General features: G+C 40.6%; 1 protein-coding gene across 3 annotated transcripts in view; it reads right to left on the bottom strand.

Annotated features, from left to right (window-relative positions):
* The window catches only part of LOC117522185 (zinc finger protein OZF-like), a 58272-nt gene that overhangs the window by 16324 nt on the left and 20742 nt on the right, over positions 1–21206 (bottom strand). Inside the window, exon 3 of one of the 3 annotated variants that reach the window (XM_034183587.1) lies at positions 12614–14955. The exons of 1 other annotated variant lie outside the window; for it this stretch is intronic. In XM_034183587.1, the coding sequence (XP_034039478.1) occupies positions 13616–14955 (1340 nt within the window). In that variant the 3' untranslated portion in view covers positions 12614–13615. Of the gene's footprint in view, positions 1–12613; positions 14956–21206 lie in introns of those variants that run through there. One more of the 3 variants, XM_034183588.1, reaches the window with a different exon arrangement.

Below are 21206 nucleotides of genomic sequence, written 5' to 3'. Positions count from 1 at the left end.
CGGCAGCTCGTAGACTATCTTACTGAGAATAATCTCTGAGCCACTGCAGTCTGCTTTTAGAAAATATCATTCCACAGAGACGGCTCTCACTAAAGTGGTGAATGATCTACTGCTTGCAATGGATTCAGACACCACTACAGTTCTGTTGCTGTTAGATCTCAGTGCTGCATTTGATACAGTGGATCATCATATTCTACTTGATAGGCTGGAAAATCATTTTGGGATTACTGGGAGTGTCCTTGCATGGCTGACATCATACTTGACCAGTCGTTCTCACTGTGTTTTGTACAGTAACACTACCTCTAACCTTAGTGACATGAAATGTGGGGTTCTATAGGGGTCTGTCTTAGGCCCCCTGCTTTTCTCCCCTTATATAGCACCCCTTGGGCACATATTGTGGCGTTCTGGGATTACCTTTCACTGCTATGCAGACGATACTTAGTTATACATGCCGATAACTGCTGGTAATCTCGTTCACATAAAATCCTTAGAAGACTGCCTTGCAGCAGTGACAAGTTGGATGTCTAGAAACTTCCTACTTTTAAACTCTGATAAGACTGAAATGATGGTTCTTGGTCCAGTGAGACATCAGCATCAATTTGACCAGTTAATGCTCAGCCTCAGCTCTTGTGTCATACATCACAATGACAAAGTGAGGAACCTTGAGGTAATTTTTGATCCTTCGTTGTCCTTTGGCCTTCACATTAGAAATATTACTAGGACTGCTTTCTTCCATCTGCAAACTATAGCGAAGATTCGTCCCATCCTGTCTATGGCTGATGCTGAGACCCTGATCCATGCATTTATCTCTTCTAGATTGGACTACTGCAATGTTCTATTTTCTGGTTTACCGCAGTCTAGCATTAGGGGTCTCCAATTGGTTCAAAATGCTGCAGCCAGACTTTTGACAAAGCAGAAAGTTCGACCACATTACACCCATTTTGGCATCCCTTCACTGGCTTCCTGTCCCAGTGAGATCAGATTTTAAGGTTCTGCTACTAACCTATAAAATTATTCATGGACTGGCACCTCCCTACCTAGCTGACCTAATTAAACCTTACATACTGGCCCAGGCTTTACATTCTCAGGGTGCAGCACTACTTTGTGTCCCTAAGGTGAATAAGAAGTCTGCGGGTCACAAAGCTTTCTCTTATCGTGCGCCTGTTCTGTGGAATGATCTCCCTGCGTCAATAAAACAGTCAGATTCTGTAGAGATTTTCAAGTCAAGACTTAACACGCACTTATTTTCCCTTTCATATGGCTAGCATACTGGTACAGTTTTGTTTTATGCTTTTTACTCTTTTAAGTTATTTATTAGTAACTGGAGCGGGCTGCGGCCTCAACTTTACTTAAATTCTGGGTCTTTTAGTGAAGTTTAGGGCTAGTGGCCGGTGATCACCTTAGTATTTCTCTGTTTTTCTTGTTGTTTAATGCTGGCAAATTATACAGTATTTTTTGTCTTTCTGATGCCTGATTCTGTTTTTTTCTCTCCGTTTAAGGCGCAGCTCCATCCAGAGATGGGAGTTGTATTCGTGTTGGTGATCCTCCTGTCCTGTGCACCAATAGCATTTCTTGTATATTCGTCCATGAATTGTTCTGTGAATTGTTCTGTAATTTATGTTTGTAGCATGGCCCAAGCAGAGGGTCACCCCTTTGAGTCTGGTCTGCTTCAGGTTTCTTCCTCAGAGAGTGTTTTTCCTTACCACTGTTGCTCTGGGGGTTGGTAAGGTTAGACCTTACCTGTGTGAAGCGCTTTGAGGCAACTCTGTTGTGATCTGGCGCTATATAAATGAAATTGAAATTTTCACAGATTCGAAGTTCACGGCTCAATACATCTTAAGAGAAACATTGTAGAAAGACAAACACCACTAGTTTCTAACCTCAGGAAGGTAGACAACGAGCTACAACCTTATTTTTATCCATATGAGCCGTCCTCTGAGCTGAAAAATATCACTGATCTGAATGAGCAGGCGGCAGAGAAACGGAAGCTTAGGGACCGTCTACAAAGTGCAAACACGGAAAAAAAGACACCAGAAAATTATTGAATAAATCATTGCAATAAGGCATGATATCACCAAATTCACTGCACACATCAGTGGGGTTCTGCTGATTATACTACAGAGCTCAGTTAGGGAAAATGCCATTATGAAAAACTTTGCAGAATTTTTTATTTTTTAAATTTTCAATTGCATCAAAGTCACAAGATGTGGTGTCACCAAATTCACTGCACACAACAGCCGTGTCCTGTAGATTATACTACAGCACTCACTTTGGGGAAAAAGTAATTTTTAAAAATTTTAGAGAATTGTTTGTTTGTTTATATTTTCAATAGCATTAAAATCACTAGGTGTAGTGACACAAAATTTACTGCACACAAGAGTGGTGTCCTGCTGATTATACTACAGAACTCACTTTGGAAAAAAGTAATAAAAAAAAAATTGGAGAATTTTTCATTGTTTAAATTTTCAATAACATCAATGTCATATGGTGTAGTGACACAATTTACTGCACACAACAGTTTATGGTTTATGAATGCTGTGGGTTTGGTGGCACTATAACATGTTATACTGTGGTTATTGCTCATTTTATTCATTTCAACTTTTTTCTTATATAGCGCCAAATCACAACAAACAGTTGCCCCAAGTCGCTCCATATTGCAAGGCAAGGCCATACAATAACCATGAAAAACCCCAACGGTCAAAACGACCCCTATGAGCAAGCACTTGGCCACAGTGGGAAGGAAAAACTCCCTTTTAACAGGAAGAAACCTCCAGCAGAACCAGGCTCAGGGAGGGGCAGTCTTCTGCTGAGACTGGTTGGGGCTGAGGGAAAGAACCACGAAAAAGACATGCCGAGAAGGGGGGCAGAGATCGATCACTAATGATTAAATGCAGAGTGATGCATACGGAGCAAAAAAAGAAAGAAACAGTGCATCATGGGAACCCCCCACAGTCTACGTCTAAAGCAACATAACCAAGGGATGGTCCAGGGTCACCCGATCCAGCCCTAACTATAAGCCTTAGCGAAAAGGAAAGTTTTAAGCCTAATCTTAAAAGCAGAGAGGGTATCTGTCTCCCTGATCTGAATTGGGAGCTGGTTCCACAGGAGAGGAGCCTGAAAGCTGAAGGCTCTGCCTCCCATTCTACTCTTACAAACCCTAGGAACCACAAGTAAGCCCGCAGTCTGAGAGCGAAGCGCTCTAATGGGGTAATATGGTACTACGAGGTCCCTAAGATAAGATGGGACCTGATTATTCAAAACCTTATCTATTGAGCCGTGAACTTCGAATCTGTGAATATCTTTCTAACGTTACCTAAGTATGAACCACTGCAGTGAATATATTAGAAACAGTTCATACATTTAGAAAACAGAAATAAAGTTAACGTTGATCTGTGTAGCTGCTATGCTAACCAGCTGCAAACTAGCCCCGCTGCTAACGTACTGCTAAACTAGTCTGTTAAGGAGTCCTCAGCATCCATTACCGTATTTTGGCTCATGTATAAATAAAGAGTGTTACCTGCTGAAACGCACCACTCCACGGACTCGGACAAATGAGAAAAATAAAAGATTAATTTTCAATGTTGGAGAACAGTGAACGTCAGCGAGCTGTCACCTCCATCCAAGTAGCACAGTGATTGGCTCAGATACATTAGCCAATCAAAACGCCGCTAGTTGAGAAGTCGAATAAAAATCAAAATTTTCTGTTGAAAAAATTAAAACACTCAAAGTGTTTTATTTTTCACCATCTATTTGTCGACACTGATTAAGTGTGGGCCTTTAGACTAAAGGTGGGCGATATCGCGAATTTTGGTAAGTAAATACAGGCCCAGTATCGCCGATATCGATACCAATACCGATACTTTTTCATATTTAAGCTTCATAGATCCAAACGATCCAAAAGACCTAGGATAGAATTTCACCAAACATTGTACGTGACAACAAAATACTTTATTATCACAATCAACATTTTTGTTTAAAAATATCACTCAACACAACTTAAATCAAAATCTCCTGAGGTTAGGGTTAGAGTTAGGGTTAGACAAACCACAATACAACAAAATTAACATACCACAACAAATACTGTAAACAGTTTCAAACTTATTCTGTTTTTCAAGTTGAACAGTACAATAAATTAATACAAAAAAATAAGGAATTTCTTCCCTTCAGTGCACTTCTCAACGTTGTTTCTTAAATACAGAGTGTAAAAAAATAGAACTTAAATCAAATTAAAACAATCTTCTGAGGTTAGAGAGCTGACAAACCACAATACAGAAAAACTAACACACCACAACAAATATTGTAAACAGTTTCAAACTTGTTCTTTTTCTTCAAGTCAAACAATACAAGAAAATAATACAAAGAGTAAGGAATTTCCTTCCTTCAGTGCACTTCTGGCTTTAAACAGGCTGAGCCTACCTGCATGGCTGTTGGCTGGCGCCGCTGAGCCACGTGATGGCGCAACAACAAAAGACCAGAAGTGGGGAGGGTGCGCTGCTCCGTGTTGTGTGACAGTGTAGCGCTGCTCTTACAGTGAGTAGACTTTGATGAATCTGCGTGCGCAGCAGTCAGTGCGTGCAGGAGAGAAAAAAGCTTGAATATCGATCTTTTTACACGAGGATCGTTCAATATCAATACCAGGGTTGGTATCGATATTATCAATATTAGGATCGATCCGCCCACCGCTACTTTAGACCATGATTTACCTAGAACCATGGATGAGGTTATTGATTCACTGGATTAAAAAAAAAAAGTCAGCTGAAATCCTGGTCTCATAATTATGAGGTAATTTTTTAATAGCATCCGTTAAATGGGCTTCCGTACTTCCAGTCCGTAAAGACAAACATGAGAATTCCCGGTTCATAATAAAAAAAAATCAGCCAATTTGTAACCTCCTCCGACACTGTGATCACACACCACTTCTACATGTACACAAAGTGTGGATTTTCCCCGAAGATCTTCCTGGATGAATGAAACTCCTCCAGTGGGGCCACGGGGCACCCAGACTGGCATGTGCCCGGTTGGAGCCCCGATTTGTCCCTCAGTGGTCGGTGGGTTTGTGTGAGTGAAAGCTGGAAGTCTGGAGGGGAGCGAGACACGTCTGATTTTGGTGAGCCGCCCCGTGCTCCTCCCTGGACATTCACCCAGGAGCACCTGAGGAGAAAATCACCCACCAGTTATTTATTCAGACACTTTTTTTTTTTTTTTTTTGCAGAATGAGTGAAGTTGGTTACATTACTTGTTACTTATTCAGACACTTATTCTGCAAAAGAAAAAAGAAAAATAAATAAATAAATAATCAAATAAAATTGAGTGAAGTTGGTTACGTTACTACTTCGTTTTTTTTCTTGGTATGAAGGACATCCAACGGATCCACAGAAATGCATAATAGAGGAAATCTGTCTGAAATTGCGAATATCTGTCTGAATATCTGTCCGGTTCAGTCCACTTATTCAGCCGAAAAAAAACCCCCCAAAAACAATTCTTTAGTTTTTGGTCAGCATAGCATTCTTTTGGTCCAAGGAGATAATTAATACAGGTTTTGACTGAAAAAAAAATTAGGTTAAATCAAATCAAATCAATTTTATTTATATAGCGCCAAATCACAACAAACAGTTGCCCCAAGGCGCTTTATATTGTAAGGCAAGGCCATACAATAATTATGGAAAAACCCCAACGGTCAAAACGACCCCCTGTGAGCAAGCACTTGGCGACAGTGGGAAGGAAAAATTCCCTTTTAACAGGAAGAAACCTCCAGCAGAACCAGGCTCAGGGAGGGGCAGTCTTCTGCTGGGACTGGTTGGGGCTGAGGGAGAGAATCAGGAAAAAGACATGCTGTGGAGGGGAGCAGAGATCAATCACTAATGATTAAATGCAGAGTGGTGCATACAGAGCAAAAAGAGAAAGAAACACTCAGTGCATCATGGGAACCCCCCAGCAGTCTAAGTCTATAGCAGCATAACTAAGGGATGGTTCAGGGTCACCTGATCCAGCCCTAACTATAAGCTTTAGCAAAAAGGAAAGTTTTAAGCCTAATCTTAAAAGTAGAGAGGGTGTCTGTCTCCCTGATCTGAATTGGGAGCTGGTTCCACAGGAGAGGAGCCTGAAAGCTGAAGGCTCTGCCTCCCATTCTACTCTTACAAACCCTAGGAACTACAAGTAAACCTGCAGTCTGAGAGCGAAGCGCTCTATTGGGGTGATATGGTACTATGAGGTCCCTAAGATAAGATGGGACCTGATTATTCAAAACCTTATAAGTAAGAAGAATTTTAAATTCTATTCTAGAATTAACAGGAAGCCAATGAAGAGAGGCCAATATGGGTGAGATATGCTCTCTCCTTCTAGTCCCCGTCAGTACTCTAGCTGCAGCATTTTGAATTAACTGAAGGCTTTTCAGCGAACTTTTAGGACAACCTGATAATAATGAATTACAATAGTCCAGCCTAGAGGAAATAAATGCATGAATTAATTTTTCAGCATCACTCTGAGACAAGACCTTTCTAATTTTAGAGATATTGCGCAAATGCAAAAAAGCAGTCCTACATATTTGTTTAATATGCGCTTTGAATGACATATCCTGATCAAAAATGACTCCAAGATTTCTCACAGTATTACTAGAGGTCAGGGTAATGCCATCCAGAGTAAGGATCTGGTTAGACACCATGTTTCTAAGATTTGTGGGGCCAAGTACAATAACTTCAGTTTTATCTGAGTTTAAAAGCAGGAAATTAGAGGTCATCCATGTCTTTATGTCTGTAAGACAATCCTGCAGTTTAGCTAATTGGTGTGTGTCCTCTGGCTTCATGGATAGATAAAGCTGGGTATCATCTGCGTAACAATGAAAATTTAAGCAATGCTGTCTAATAATACTGCCTAAGGGAAGCATGTATAAAGTGAATAAAATTGGTCCTAGCACAGAACCTTGTGGAACTCCATAATTAACCTTAGTCTGTGAAGAAGATTCCCCATTTACATGAACAAATTGTAATCTATTAGATAAATATGATTCAAACCACCGCAGCGCAGTGCCTTTAATACCTATGGCATGCTCTAATCTCTAATAAAATTTTATGGTCAACAGTATCAAAAGCAGCACTGAGGTCTAACGGAACAAGCACAGAGATGAGTCCACTGTCTGAGGCCATAAGAAGATCATTTGTAACCTTCACTAATGCTGTTTCTGTACTATGATGAATTCTAAAACCTGACTGAAATTCTTCAAATAGACCATTCCTCTGCAGATGATCAGTTAGCTGTTTTACAACTACCCTTTCAAGAATTTTTGAGAGAAAAGTAAGGTTGGAGATTGGCCTATAATTAGCTAAGATAGCTGGGTCAAGTGATGGCTTTTTAAGTAATGGTTTAATTACTGCCACCTTAAAAGCCTGTGGTACATAGCCAACTAATAAAGACAGATTGATCATATTTAAGATCGAAGCATTAATTAATGGTAGGGCTTCCTTGAGCAGCCTGGTAGGAATGGGGTCTAATAGACATGTTGATGGTTTGGAGGAAGTAACTAATGAAAATAACTCAGACAGAACAATTGGAGAGAAAGAGTCTAACCAAATACCAGCATCACTGAAAGCAGCCAAAGAGAACGATATGTCTTTGGGATGGTTATAATTTTTTCTCTAATAGTTAAAATTTTATTAGCAAAGAAAGTCATGAAGTCATTACTAGTTAAAGTTAAAGGAATACTCGGCTCAATAGAGCTCTGACTCTTTGTCAGCCTGGCTACAGTGCTGAAAAGAAACCTTGGGTTGTTCTTATTTTCTTCAATTAGTGATGAGTAGTAAGATGTCCTAGCTTTACGGAGGGCTTTTTTATAGAGCAACAGACTCTTTTTCCAGGCTAAGTGAAGATCGTCTAAATTAGTGAGACGCCATTTCCTCTCCAACTTACGGGTTATCTGCTTTAAGCTATGAGTTTGTGAGTTATACCACGGAGTCAGGCACTTCTGATTTAAGGCTCTCTTTTTCAGAGGAGCTACAGCATCCAAAGTTGTCATCAATGAGGATATAAAACTATTGACGAGATAATCTATCTCACTCACAGAGTTTAGGTAGCTACTCTGCCCTGTGTTGGTATATGGCATTGGAGAACATAAAGAAGGAATCATCCTTAAACCTAGTTACAGCGCTTTCTGAAAGACTTCTACTGTAATGAAACTTATTCCCCACTGATGGGTAGTCTATCAACTCAGCCACATGGGGTGTGCAGCCAGTACATTCTGAGTGCCGGTCCCAAGCCCGGATAAATGAGGAGGGTTGTGTCAGGAAGGGCATCCGGCGTAAGACAAGCCAACCCAACTATGCAGACTCAATCGAATTCCCATACCGGATCGGTCGCGGCCCGGGTTAACAACGTCCGCCACCGGTGCTATTGCCCAACAGGGTGCCGGTGGAAATTTGGCTACTGCTGGGCAAAGACGACGACGAAGAAGAGGAGGAAAACGTTGCCACGAACAGCGGGAGAAGAAGAAAACTAGAAGGGTGGAAATGAGAGTGGGGACTTTGAATGTTGGTAGTATGACTGGTAAAGGGAGAGAGCTGGCATGGAGAGGAGAAAGGTAGACATATTGTGTGTGCAAGAGACCAAGTGGAAGGGAAGTAAGAGCAGGAGCATCGGCGGTGGGTACAAGTTGTTGTACCATGGTGAGGACAGGAAGAGAAATGATGTTGGGGTCATTTTAAAGGAAGAGTATGTTAAAAGTGTGTTGGAGGTTAAGCGAGTGTCTGACAGGGTGATGAGTGTGAAGTTGGAAATTGAAGGGGTGATGATGAATATCATCAGTGCATATGCCCCACAGGTAGGTTGTGAGATGAAGGAGAAAGAAGATTTCTGGAGTGTGTTAGATGAGGTGGTGGAAAGTGTGCCCAAGCATGAAAGAGTGGTGATAGGAGCAGACTTCAATGGGCATGTTGGTGAAGGGAACAGAGGTGATGAAGTAATGGGTAGATATGGTATCAAGGATAGGAATGGGGAAGGACAGATGGTAGTTGATTTTGCAAAAAGGATGGAAATGGCTGTGGTGAATACTTACTTTAAGAAAAGGGAGGAGCACAGGGTAACATATAAGAGTGGAGGAAGGTGCACACAGGTGGACTACATCTTTATAGGAGATGCAAGCTAAAAGAAATCACAGACTGTAAGGTGGTAGCAGGAGAGAGTGTCACTAGACAGCATAGGATGGTTGTTTGTAGGATGACTTTAGAGGTAAAGAAGAAGAAGAGAGTGAGAGCTCAACAAAGGATCAGATGGTGGAAGCTGAAGGAGGAAGACTGTGGCGTGAAATTTAGCGAGCAGGTGAGAGAAGCACTAGTTGGAGGGGAAGCAATTTTGGATAACTGGAAGAGTACTGCAGATGTGGTGAGGGAGACAGCTAGGGCAGTACTGGGTATGACATCTGGACAGTGGAAGGAAGACAAGGAGACTTGGTGGTGGAATGAAGAGGTCCAGGAAAGCATAAGGAGAAAGAGGTTGGCGAAAAAGTTTTGGGATAGTCGGAGAGATGAAGAAAGTAGACAGGAGTACAAGGAGATGCGGCGTAAGGCGAGAAGTGGCAAAAGCAAAGGAAAAGGCATATTGCGAGCTGTACAAGAAGTTGAATAGTAAGGAAGGAGAAAAGGACTTGTACCGATTGGCCAGACAAAGGGACAGAGCTGGAAAGGATGTGCAGCAGGTTAGGGTGGTAAAGATGCACATGGTAATGTGCTGACAAGTGAGGAGTGTGTGCTGAGAAGGTGGAGGGAATATTTCGAAGAGTTGATGAATAAAGAAAATGAGCGAGAGAAAAGGCTGGATGATGTGGTGAGAGTAAATCAGGAAGTAAAAGAGATTAGCAAGGAAGAAGTGAGGGCTGCTATGAAGAGGATGAAGAGTGGAAAGGCAGTTGGTCCAGATGACATTCCAATGGAGGCATGGAAATGTCTAGGAGAGATGGCAGTAGAGTTTCTAACCAAATTATTTAATAAAATCTTGGAAAGTGAGAGGATACCTGAGGAGTGGAGACGAAGTGTGCTGGTTCCTATTTTCAAGAACAAGGGTGATGTGCAGAGCTGCAGTAACTAGAGGCATAAAGCTGATCAGCCACAGCATGAAGGTATGGGAAAGAGTAGTAGAAGCTAGGCTAGGTGAAGATCTGTGAGCAGCAATATGGTTTCATGCCGAGAAAGAGCACTACAGATGCAATGTTTGCTCTTGAGAATACTGTTGGAAAAGTACAGAGAAGGACAGAAAGAGTTACATTGTGTGTTTGTGGACTTAGAAAAAGCTTATGATAGGGTGCCAAGAGAAGAGTTGTGGCATTGTATGAGGAAGTCTGGACTGGCAGAGAAGTATGTTAGGGTAGTGCAGGACATGTACAAGAATAGTGTGACAGCGGTGATATGCACAGTCGGAATGACAGACTCATTCCAGGTGGAGGTGGGATTACACCAAGGATCAGCTCTGAGTCCTTTCTTGTTTGCAGTGGTGATGGACTGGTTGACAGATGAGATCAGACAGGAGTCCCCATGGACTATAATGTTTGCAGATGACATTGTGATCTGTAGTGAGAGTAGAGAGCAAGTTGAGTCTAGTCTGGAGAAGTGGAGATATGCTTTGGAGAGAAGGGGAATGAAAGTCAGTAGAAGCAAGACTGAGTACATGTGTGTGAATGAGAGGGAGCCCAGTGGAATAGTGCAGTTACAAGGAGTAGAAGTGGTGAAAGTAGATGAGTTTAAATATTTGGGGTCAACTGTTCAAAGTAATGGAGAGTGTGGTAGAGAGGTGAAGAAGAGAGTGCAGGCAGGGTGGAGTGGGTGGAGAAAGGTGGCAGGAGTGATTTGTGACCGAAGAATATCAGCAAGAGTGAAGGGGAAAGTTTACAAGACAGTAGTGAGACCAGCTATGTTGTATGGTTTAGAGACAGTGGCACTAACAAAAAGACAGGAGGCAGAGCTGGAGGTGGCAGAGCTGAAGATGTTGAGATTCTCTTTGGGAGTGACAAGAATGGACAAGATTAGGAATGAACATATCAAAGGGACAGCTCAGGTGGGACGGTTTGGAGACAAAGTGAGAGAGGCGAGATTGAGATGGTTTGGACATGTGCAGAGGAGGGACCCAGGGTATATAGGGAGAAGGATGCTGAGGATGGAGCCACAAGGCAGGAAGAGAAGAGGGAGACCAAAGAGGAGGTTCATGGATGTGCTGAGAGAGGACATGCAGGTGGTTGGTGTGACGGAGGAAGATACAGAGGACAGGGTGAGATGGAAATGACTGATCTGCTGTGGCGACCCCTAACGGGAACAGCCGAAAGACAAAGAAGAAGACACTCAACTACTGACAGGCCAGTTGTGAGTTTAAACACACCCAATGCTTCTGATTAGAATCAAAGACAATCACAAACCCAACACAACCAACGAGCCAGCGCTTCAGTCTTTGTGCGCCCTGCCCACTGCTGTAAGGAAGAATAATTTCCATTCACAGGATACAGCGGTTCAGCCGTGATTCCAAAGTCCCCAAGAGGAAAAAGGTTTGACTTATGGTTATAATTTATAACCCAAATTAATCTGGATAGTTTAAGTACATTAATGTCAAGTCTGTCATTTGTACAAAGTGAAAATATAACATATCTTTCAATTTTAAAATAATGCCATTATTGTGGTTTTGAACATTAACACACACACGCCAAACTGTATTATTGGTAAAATGAGCCTCATTTTCTTTGAACTTATATTTTATTAGTATTTAGAAACAACAGAGCAATCAAATCAATTTTACATATCACAGCAATCACACACACACACACAATATGCAATATAATTTTTTTACAACTCTATAAAGGCACTTTCTGTAATCAAATCAGAATCATATGAACATAATCTCAAAAGGACTCCATCGCAGCTTAAAAATGTGTGTTTCAAGTCTTAGAGAAAAGGTTATTTTTTCCATCTGATAAACTTCTGTTACTTTTTGAATCCAAAAATTAAGAGATGGTGGTTCCAATTTCAGCCAGTTCATTGTGATACATTTCAGAGCTACTGTAAAAAGAATGTTCAGTAAATGACTCAGCTCGCCCCTGTATACAAGCTGGAGTGATACCGAGTAGAGCCACTGTCACATCCTTAGAAATCACTCTATGAAACATCTGGTTGACTGTCTTGAACACCTCATCCCAAAAAGGTAGTAATTTTGGACACGTCCAAAAGATATGTGTATGATGAAGTACTGCTGTACCACAGTTTCTCCAACACAAACTTGGTACATTAGGGTTCATTTTTGCAACAATATCAGGAGTTCTAAAAAAATCTGCAGATAATTTTCCATTTAAATTCCTTCCAAGTGTTTGAATTTGTTGTTCTATGTGCCTCTATACACGCCTCTTTCCATATTTCATCAGATATATTTTGGGCCACCTCTGCCTCCCATTTTTGCTTGGCCAATACAGATTTAGTTTGAGTGATAGATGCAAATATTTTGTGCAATCTTGTTATAATTTTCATAACTCCTCCCTTTTGTATTTGAATCAATAAGTCTTCCATTGCAGAGGGTTTCAGTAACTTTCCCCACTCCTTATGAGACATTAAAAAGGATCGCAATTGCAAATATCTAAAAAAAAAAGTTTTTCTGGAGCTTAAATTGTTTTTTCAGCTGCTCAAATGACATGAGCCCATTTTTATCAAATAAATGATGAATATATATAATACCATGGTCAGCCCATTTTAAAAAACCCTTATCCAATAAAACTGGTTTGAATGATTTAATATGCTCAATACTTAGTAATACAGATAGCTTTGTTGGCAATTTCAATGCCATTCTAACTTTCTTCCAAATGTCCAAGGTGACTTTGGTCCATTTTGCAATTCTCTTGATTTGAAAGTCAGAAAATGGCAATACATGCAACGGTTCAGAACACATGGTCTGAACCAAATTTAAATCTTTTTAATGTCTGAATTAAATATTTCCATGACACACGGTCAAAAGCCTTTTGTGCGTCCAATGAAATCACTGTTGCCAATGATTGATTTTGCATTTGATATGATAAAATATTAAGTAAACAACGTAGGTTATTTGCATAATGCCTACCAGCTATAAACCCAGTCTGGTCTGGATGAACTATCTGATTAACTATGCCACTTAGCCATTGTGCTAATATAGCAGTCAGAATGCGGACATCACCATTCAACATAGATGAGCCTCATTTTCAATTCAATTTATTCACTTAGTGCCAAGTCACAACAGAGTCGCCTCAAGGCGATTCACACAAAATTCAGAAAACAAAATAAAATGAATTTAAAAAAAGACTAAAAAGCATAGTGAAAGAGCAAAAAAAGCCATCCAATAGATGGGTCAAGATGCGCATAGTGAATTACGCCCGGTTCTATCACACAGTTATTGCCGCCTTGCTGAATCACAATGTGAACAGAATTTTCAGTTTTGCAAATGCCTTTCTTAACAAATGAAGAAGAAAAAAAAGACATTTTTTTCAAATACACATTTGTAAAAACCAACACACATTAAGTTTTGTGTTGGTTAAATGAATCAACCCATCAGTGCTCGCAGGCTAAGATCTTTTAATCATTCATGAATAGGAGATGGTTTGCGATTTTTTTCACGCTTCCATCTTCTGTCTCTACTTAAGTCCTGTGTGAATTCTCATGTGTGTGACCAGACTGTTTTTACGTCCAAATGCTTGACCACACTTAGAACAGCTAAATGGTTTCTGCCCTGTGTGATGTCTCATGTGTATGGTCAGGCTGTTTTTATGTCTAAATGTTATACCACACTCAGAACAGCAAAATGGTTTCTGTCCTGTGTGAATTCTGGAATGTTTGATCAGATTGCTCTGATCACCAAATCTTTTACCACACTCAGCACAGCTAAATGGTTTCTGTCCTGTATGACATCTCATGTGGGTGATCAAATGGCTCTTATATCCAAATTGTTTACCACACTGAGAACAGCTAAATGGTTTCTGGCCAGTGTGAATTCTTCTGTGTGTGACCAGACTGTTCTTTTGTCCAAATCTTTTTCCACACTCAGAACAGCTAAATGGTTTCTGGCCAGTATGACTTCTCATGTGTATGACCAGACTGTTCTTTTGTCCAAATTTTTTTTCACACTCAGAACAACTAAATGGTTTCTGGCCAGTATGAATTCTCATGTGTGTGACCAGATTGCTCTTTTGTCCAAATCTTTTTCCACACTCAGAACAGCTAAATGGCTTTTGGCCAGTATGAATTCTCATGTGTGTGATCTGACTGCTCTTTCTTCCAAATGTTTTTCCACACTCAGAACAGCTAAATGGTTTCTGCCCTGTATTAATTCTAATGGGTGTAATCACATTACCTTTTTTTTCAAAACATACACCACCATCTGGACAGTTAAATGGTTTTCCACTTCTTTGCCTTCTGTTTTCTAGCTTTAAATAGTTCATGTGATCACATGTTTTTCCATTTTCAGAGCCATCACACTTTTTCTTAATCATGTTGCACCTGTTATGACTAACACAGACACTGTTGTTTTTCAGACTGTTAAAGGCTGAACCAGGTTTTGTAGTCTGCTCCCATTTGTATCTATCAATTTCAGAGAAATCTGAACTTCTTCCATTGGTATCTGGCAGTAAAAGACTACATGAACCTGACTGTGGTCCTCCATCGTCCTCTCCACCTGCTTGTGCTGTCAGTGTTCTGAGTACAGGTGAGCTGCTGGCTACAGGCTCAGCCTCTGTGCTCTCATCACTTTGGCTTTGAAGAACCTCTGATGACTGTGGGTTTTCATCATTGTCACTCTTCACAGCACTAAAAGGGCACTTTGTGATATCGGCCTCCTCCGGCTGGTGAAGCTGTTGTACCTGTGGACTAATCCAGAGTTTCTCTTGTTCCTCTTTAATGTCCTCCTGTTCAACACTCAGGTTTCCTTCCTGCTGTTCAGGGAGAATTTCTTCTTTCATCACCAACAAAGTCTGCATGTCTGCAAAGGAGGAATTAAATTGATAGCATTTAGAATAACATTCATTCAAATAAAGCAGAGTGGTGAGTGTGACATGACTCCACTAAGTTGTTGCACTGATGGAAGCGATAGTTTGGAGGTATACATCACAGGTGATTGTTGTGTATATTTTACACATTCTTGAACTGTAAACAGACATTTCATTTACTTTCCACAAAAGCGTGTGATAACAACCACTGTGACATTTGCATGTGAATTTCTGTGGTTCACACTCAAAATAACTTCGAACACAATCTTACCTCTGACCTGTCCTCTCTGAATTATCACAACCATATTATTTTAAATCTGTAATCGTAAAAACAATTAACATTTTTTTTTTACATTTGCATTTTTCATGTCCCAACTTTTCCATATAATTTCCCAGCTTTCAGATGGCGATACAACAGATTAGTTTGTTTTTTTCAGAGCACTGATTTGAGCCCAGAGAGCCTGTTGCTGTATCTCTGATGTCACACTGAGATTGCCATGTGTCAGCTGATTTAGGCGTCACGCGGGGTTGGTAAAAATAAATACTTTTTTTTCTAAGAAGACATGATTTTTGAAAATTTAAATAGACTTTTACTGATTTAAATTAACATTTTCCATTTTTATTTATTTCACTCTTCTAAATGAGACGATACAAATAATATCAGTTATAATCTTTATTATGGCTTGCAAACCAACATGGTCCATTACTGCCACCAATTGTTTGGGCGCGGAACTGAAATGAACTGAATGAATGTTGTCAAAAATAAGTCGGAAACGTTCACCACGTGACTAAAAACTCTGATTTCCGGTAATTTCAAAAACCAAACCAATGACCAAAAACATCTGACCACGCCCCTGTTAGAGTCAGTGTCACCTAAACTCCATTCCGTTGTTTATTCGCACTAATTAAATAAATACATTAATGCTGTCCCAACAAAAACTTGAGTTTTGAACTGCAGACACAGACTGTTCTCACTCAGTTGGTAAATTCCCAAGTCATCTGGTGATCTAAAAGATAAGCTTGGAGAAAACCTCCAATACTGCTTCACAGCAAAAGCAGAACTGTAACTTAAAGTTCTTCAAAGGGAACCCTTGCCTGGTGTATGGGTTAAATTTGGGTCACTATGAATTACATGACATTATAACGGCTTCACGTCAGAATCTGAAATTGCCCAGGCCCGAAGAACCCACCTTTTTGGCCTCATGCTGAGGCCAGAATCTCTCAAGACTGCAAGACGATATCCCTTCCACGATAAGAGTGGCCATAAAACTTTGAGTCTTCCCAACCAGCTATTATATTTAAGTCTAAGTGAAAAAAGACATTCTTTTAAAATAAAAGAATTGCATCAGTATGCTCTTATTCATATATAAAACTTCTGTGGTCTGTATTGATTAATCAAGCAAATCCTTCGCATGTTTTCCATTTAATTGATATGTGTTCCTTGCAACTGATGTGTGTTTAAGTGTGATCTTTCTGCATTACCAATATGTTGATGATGAAATATTCTGTTTTAATCAAATCAAATAAATTTTATTTATATAGTGCCAAATCACAACAAACAGCAGCCCCAAGGCGCTTTATATTGTAAGGCAAAGCCATACAATAATTACGGAAAAACCCCAACGGTCAAAACGACCCCCTGTGAGCAAGCACTTGGCGACAGTGGGAAGGAAAAACTCCCTTTTAACAGGAAGAAACCTCCAGCAGAACCAGGCTCAGGGAGGGGCAGTCTTCTGCTGGGACTGGTTGGGGCTGAGGGAGAGAACCAGGAAAAAGACATGCTGTGGAGGGGAGCAGAGATCAATCACTAATGATTAAATGCAGAGTGGTGCATACAGAGCAAAAAGAGAAAGAAACACTCAGTGCATCATGGGAACCCCCCCAGCAGTCTAAGTCTACAGCAGCATAACTAAGGGATGGTTCAGGGTCACCTGATCCAGCCCTAACTATAAGCTTTAGCAAAAAGGAAAGTTTTAAGCCTAATCTTAAAAGTAGAGAGGGTGTCTGTCTCGCTGATCCGAACTGGGAGCTGGTTCCAGAGGAGAGGAGCCTGAAAGCCGAAGGCTCTGCCTCCCATTCTACTCTTACAAACCCTAGGAACTACAAGTAAGCTTGCAGTCTGAGAGCGAAGTGCTCTATTGGGTTGATATGGTACTATGAGGTCCCTAAGGTAAGATGGGACCTGATTATTCAAAACCTTATAAGTAAGAAGAAGAATTTTAAATTCTATTCTAGAATTAACAGGAAGCCAATGAAGAGAGGCCAATATGGGTGAAATATGCTCTCTCCTTCTAGTCACTGTCAGTACTCTAGCTGCAGCATTTTGAATTAACTGAAGACTTTTCAGGAAACTTTTAGGACAACCTGATAATGAATTACAGTAGTCCAGCCTAGAGAAAATAAATGCATGAATTAGTTTTTCAGCATCACTCTGAGACAAGACCTTTCTAATTTTACAGATATTACGCAAATGCAAAAAAGCAGTCCTACATATTTAATATGCGCATTGAATGACATATCCTGATCAAAAATGACTCCAAGATTTCTCACAGTATTACTAGAGGTCAGGGTAATGCCATCCAGAGTAAGGATCTGGTTAGACACCATGTTTCTAAGATTTGTGGGGACAAGTACAATAACTTCAGTTTTATTTGAGTTTAAAAGCAGGAAATTAGAGGTCATCCATGTGTTTATGTCTGTAAGACAATCCTGCAGTTTAGCTAATTGGTGTGTCCCCTCTGGCTTCATGGATAGATAAAGCTGGGTATCATCTGCGTAACAATGAAAATTTAAGCAATGCCGTCTAATAATACTGCCTAAGGAAAACATGTATAAAGTGAATAAAATTGGTCCTAGCACAGAACCTTGTGGAACTCCATAATTAACCTTAGTCTGTGAAGAAGATTCTCCATTTACATGAACAAATTGTAATCTATTAGATAAATATGATTCAAACCACCGCAGCGCAGTGCCTTTAATACCTATGGCATGCTCTAATCTCTGTAATAAAATTTTATGGTCAACAGTATCAAAAGCAGCACTGAGGTCTAACAGAACAAGCACAGAGATGAGTCCACTGTCTGAGGCCATAAGAAGATCATTTGTAACCTTCACTAATGCTGTTTCTGTACTATGAAAAATTCTAAAACCTGACTGAAACTCTTCAAATAGACCATTCCTCTGCAGATGATCAGTTAGCTGTTTTACAACTACCCTTTCAAGAATTTTTGACAGAAAAGGAAGGTTGGAGATTGGCCTATAATTAGCTAAGATAGCTGGGTCAAGTGATGGCTTTTTAAGTAATGGTTTAATTACTGCCACCTTAAAAGCCTGTGGTACATAGCCAACTAACAAAGATAGATTGATCATATTTAAGATCGAAGCATTAATTAATGGTAGGGCTTCCTTGAGCAGCCTGGTAGGAATGGGGTCTAACAGACATGTTGATGGTTTGGAGGAAGTGACTAATGAAAATAACTCAGACAGAACAATCAGAGAGAAAGAGTCTAACCAAATACCGGCATCACTGAAAGCAGCCAAAGATAACGATATGTCTTTGGGATGGTTATGAGTAATTTTTTCTCTAATAGTTAAAATTTTATTAGCAAAGAAAGTCATGAAGTCATTACTAGCTAAAGGAATACTCGGCTCAATAGAGCTCTGACTCTTTGTCAGCCTGGCTACAGTGCTGAAAAGAAACCTTGGGTTCTTATTTTCTTCAATTAGTGATGAGTAGTAAGATGTCCTAGCTTTACGGAGGGCTTTTTTATAGAGCAACAGACTTTTTCCAGGCTAAGTGAAGATCTTCTAAATTAGTGAGACGCCATTTCCTCTCCAACTTACGGGTTATCTGCTTTAAGCTGCGAGTTTGTGAGTTATACCACGGAATCAGACACTTCTGATTTAAGGCTCTCTTTTTCAGAGGAGCTACAGCATCCAAAGTAGTCCTCAATGAGGATGTAAAACTATTGACGAGATACTCTATCTCACTCACAGAGTTTAGGTAGCTACTCTGCCCTGTGTTGGTATATGGCATTAGAGAACATAAAGGAGGAATCATATCCTTAAACCTAGTTACAGCGCTTTCTGAAAGACTTCTACTGTAATGAAACGTATTCCCCACTGCTGGGTAGTCCATCAGAGTAAATGTAAATGTTATTAAGAAATGATCAGACAGAAGGGGGTTTTCAGGGAATACCGTTAAGTCTTCAATTTCCATACCATAAGTCAGAACAAGATCTAAGGTATGATTAAAGTGGTGGGTGGACTCATTTACATTTGGAGCAAAGCCAATCGAGTCTAACAATAGATTAAATGCAGTGTTGAGACTGTCATTCTCAGCATCTGTGTGGATGTTAAAATCGCCCACTATAATTATCTTATCTGAGCTAAGCACTAAGTCAGACAAAAGGTCCGAAAATTCACAGAGAAACTCACAGTAACGACCAGGTGGACGATAGATAACAAATAAAACTGCTTTTTGGCACTTCCAATTTGGATGGACAAGACTAAGAGTCAAGCTTTCAAATGAATTAAAGCTCTGTCTGGGTTTTTGATTAATTAATAAGCTGGAATGGAAGATTGCTGCTAATCCTCCCCCTCGGCCCGTGCTACGAGCATTCTGGCAGTTAGTGTGACTCGGGGGTGTTGACTCGTTTAAACTAACATATTCATCCTGCTGTAACCAGGTTTCTGTAAGGCAGAATAAATCAATATGTTGATCAATTATTATATCATTTACTAACAGGGACTTAGAGAGAGATCTAATGTTTAATAGACCACATTTAACTGTTTTAGTCTGTGGTGCAGTTGAAGGTGCTATATTATTTTTTCTTTTTGAATTTTTATGCTTAAATAGATTTTTACTGGTTATTGGTGGTCTAGGAGCAGGCACCGTCTCTACGGGGATGGGGTAATGAGGGGATGGCAGGGGGAGAGAAGCTGCAGAGAGGTGTGTAAGACTACAACTCTGCTTCCTGGTCCCAACCCTGGATAGTCACGGTTTGGAGGATTTAATTGGCCAGATTTCTAGAAATGAGAGCTGCTCCATCCAAAGTGGGATGGTTGCCGTCTCTCCTAACAAGACCAGGTTTTCCCCAGAAGCTTTGCTAATTATCTATGAAGCCCACCTCATTTTTTGGACACCACTCAGACAGCCAGCAATTCAAGGAGAACATGCGGCTAAACATATCACTCCCGGTCCATTGGGGAGGGGCCCAGAGAAAACTACAGAGTCCGACATCGTTTTTGCAAAGTTACACACTGATTCAATGTTAATTTTAGTGACCTCCAACTGGCGTAACCAGGTGTCATTACTGCCGACGTGAATTACAATCTTAACAAATTTACGCTTAGCCTTAGCCAGCAGTTTCAAATTTCCTTCAATGTCGCCTGCTCTGGCCCCCGGAAGACATTTGACTATGGTTGCTGGTGTCGCTAACTTCACATTTCTCAAAACAGAGTCGCCAATAACCAGAGTTTGATCCTCGGCGGGTGTGTTGTCGAGTGGGGAAAAACGGTTAGAAATGTGAACGGGTTGGCGGTGTACACGGGGCTTCTGTTTAGAACTACGCTTCCTCCTCACAGTCACCCAGTTGGCCTGCTTTCCCGGCTGCTCGGGATCTGCCAGAGGAAAACTAACGGCGGCTAAGAAACCTTGGTCCGCACCGACTACAGGGGCCTGGCTAGCTGTAGAATTTTCCACGGTGCGGAGCCGAGTCTCCAATTCGCCCAGCCTGGCCTCCAAAGCTACGAATAAGCTACACTTATTACAAGTACCATTACTGCTAAAGGAGGCCGAGGAATAACTAAACATTTCACACCCAGAGCAGAAAAGTGCAGGAGAGACAGGAGAAGCCGCCATGCTAAACCGGCTAAGAGCTAGTAGCTGCGCTAAGCTAGCGGATTCCTAAAAACACACAAAGTGAATAATGTGTAAATATTTAGAGGTGATTCAGCAGAGGGAGTGCTTTAGTTAAGGCACGTGAAGATTACACTGTGAAACAAATCGTTATCTAGTTAACTAGATCAAGCTAACTGCGCAGATTAAACAGCTAACAGATACAGCAAAACACCGCTGTGCTCCGGAACAGGAAGTGATACAATACCGCAGTGAGAGCCAACCACCAGTAGAGTCAAGCAAGAGCTCGCAACCAAATGTACCAAAAAGCACACCAAAAGAAAACTTTGTTTTCTGGATTTTATTAAAATGTACCAAAAACACACCAGAAAACCAAAATATATA

Source organism: Thalassophryne amazonica, chromosome 12 (assembly GCF_902500255.1).
Source record: "Thalassophryne amazonica chromosome 12, fThaAma1.1, whole genome shotgun sequence".
Taxonomy (NCBI): domain Eukaryota; kingdom Metazoa; phylum Chordata; class Actinopteri; order Batrachoidiformes; family Batrachoididae; genus Thalassophryne; species Thalassophryne amazonica.
The sequence above is the reverse complement of the archived record's forward strand: the minus strand, read 5'-3'. Positions and strand labels throughout refer to the sequence as shown.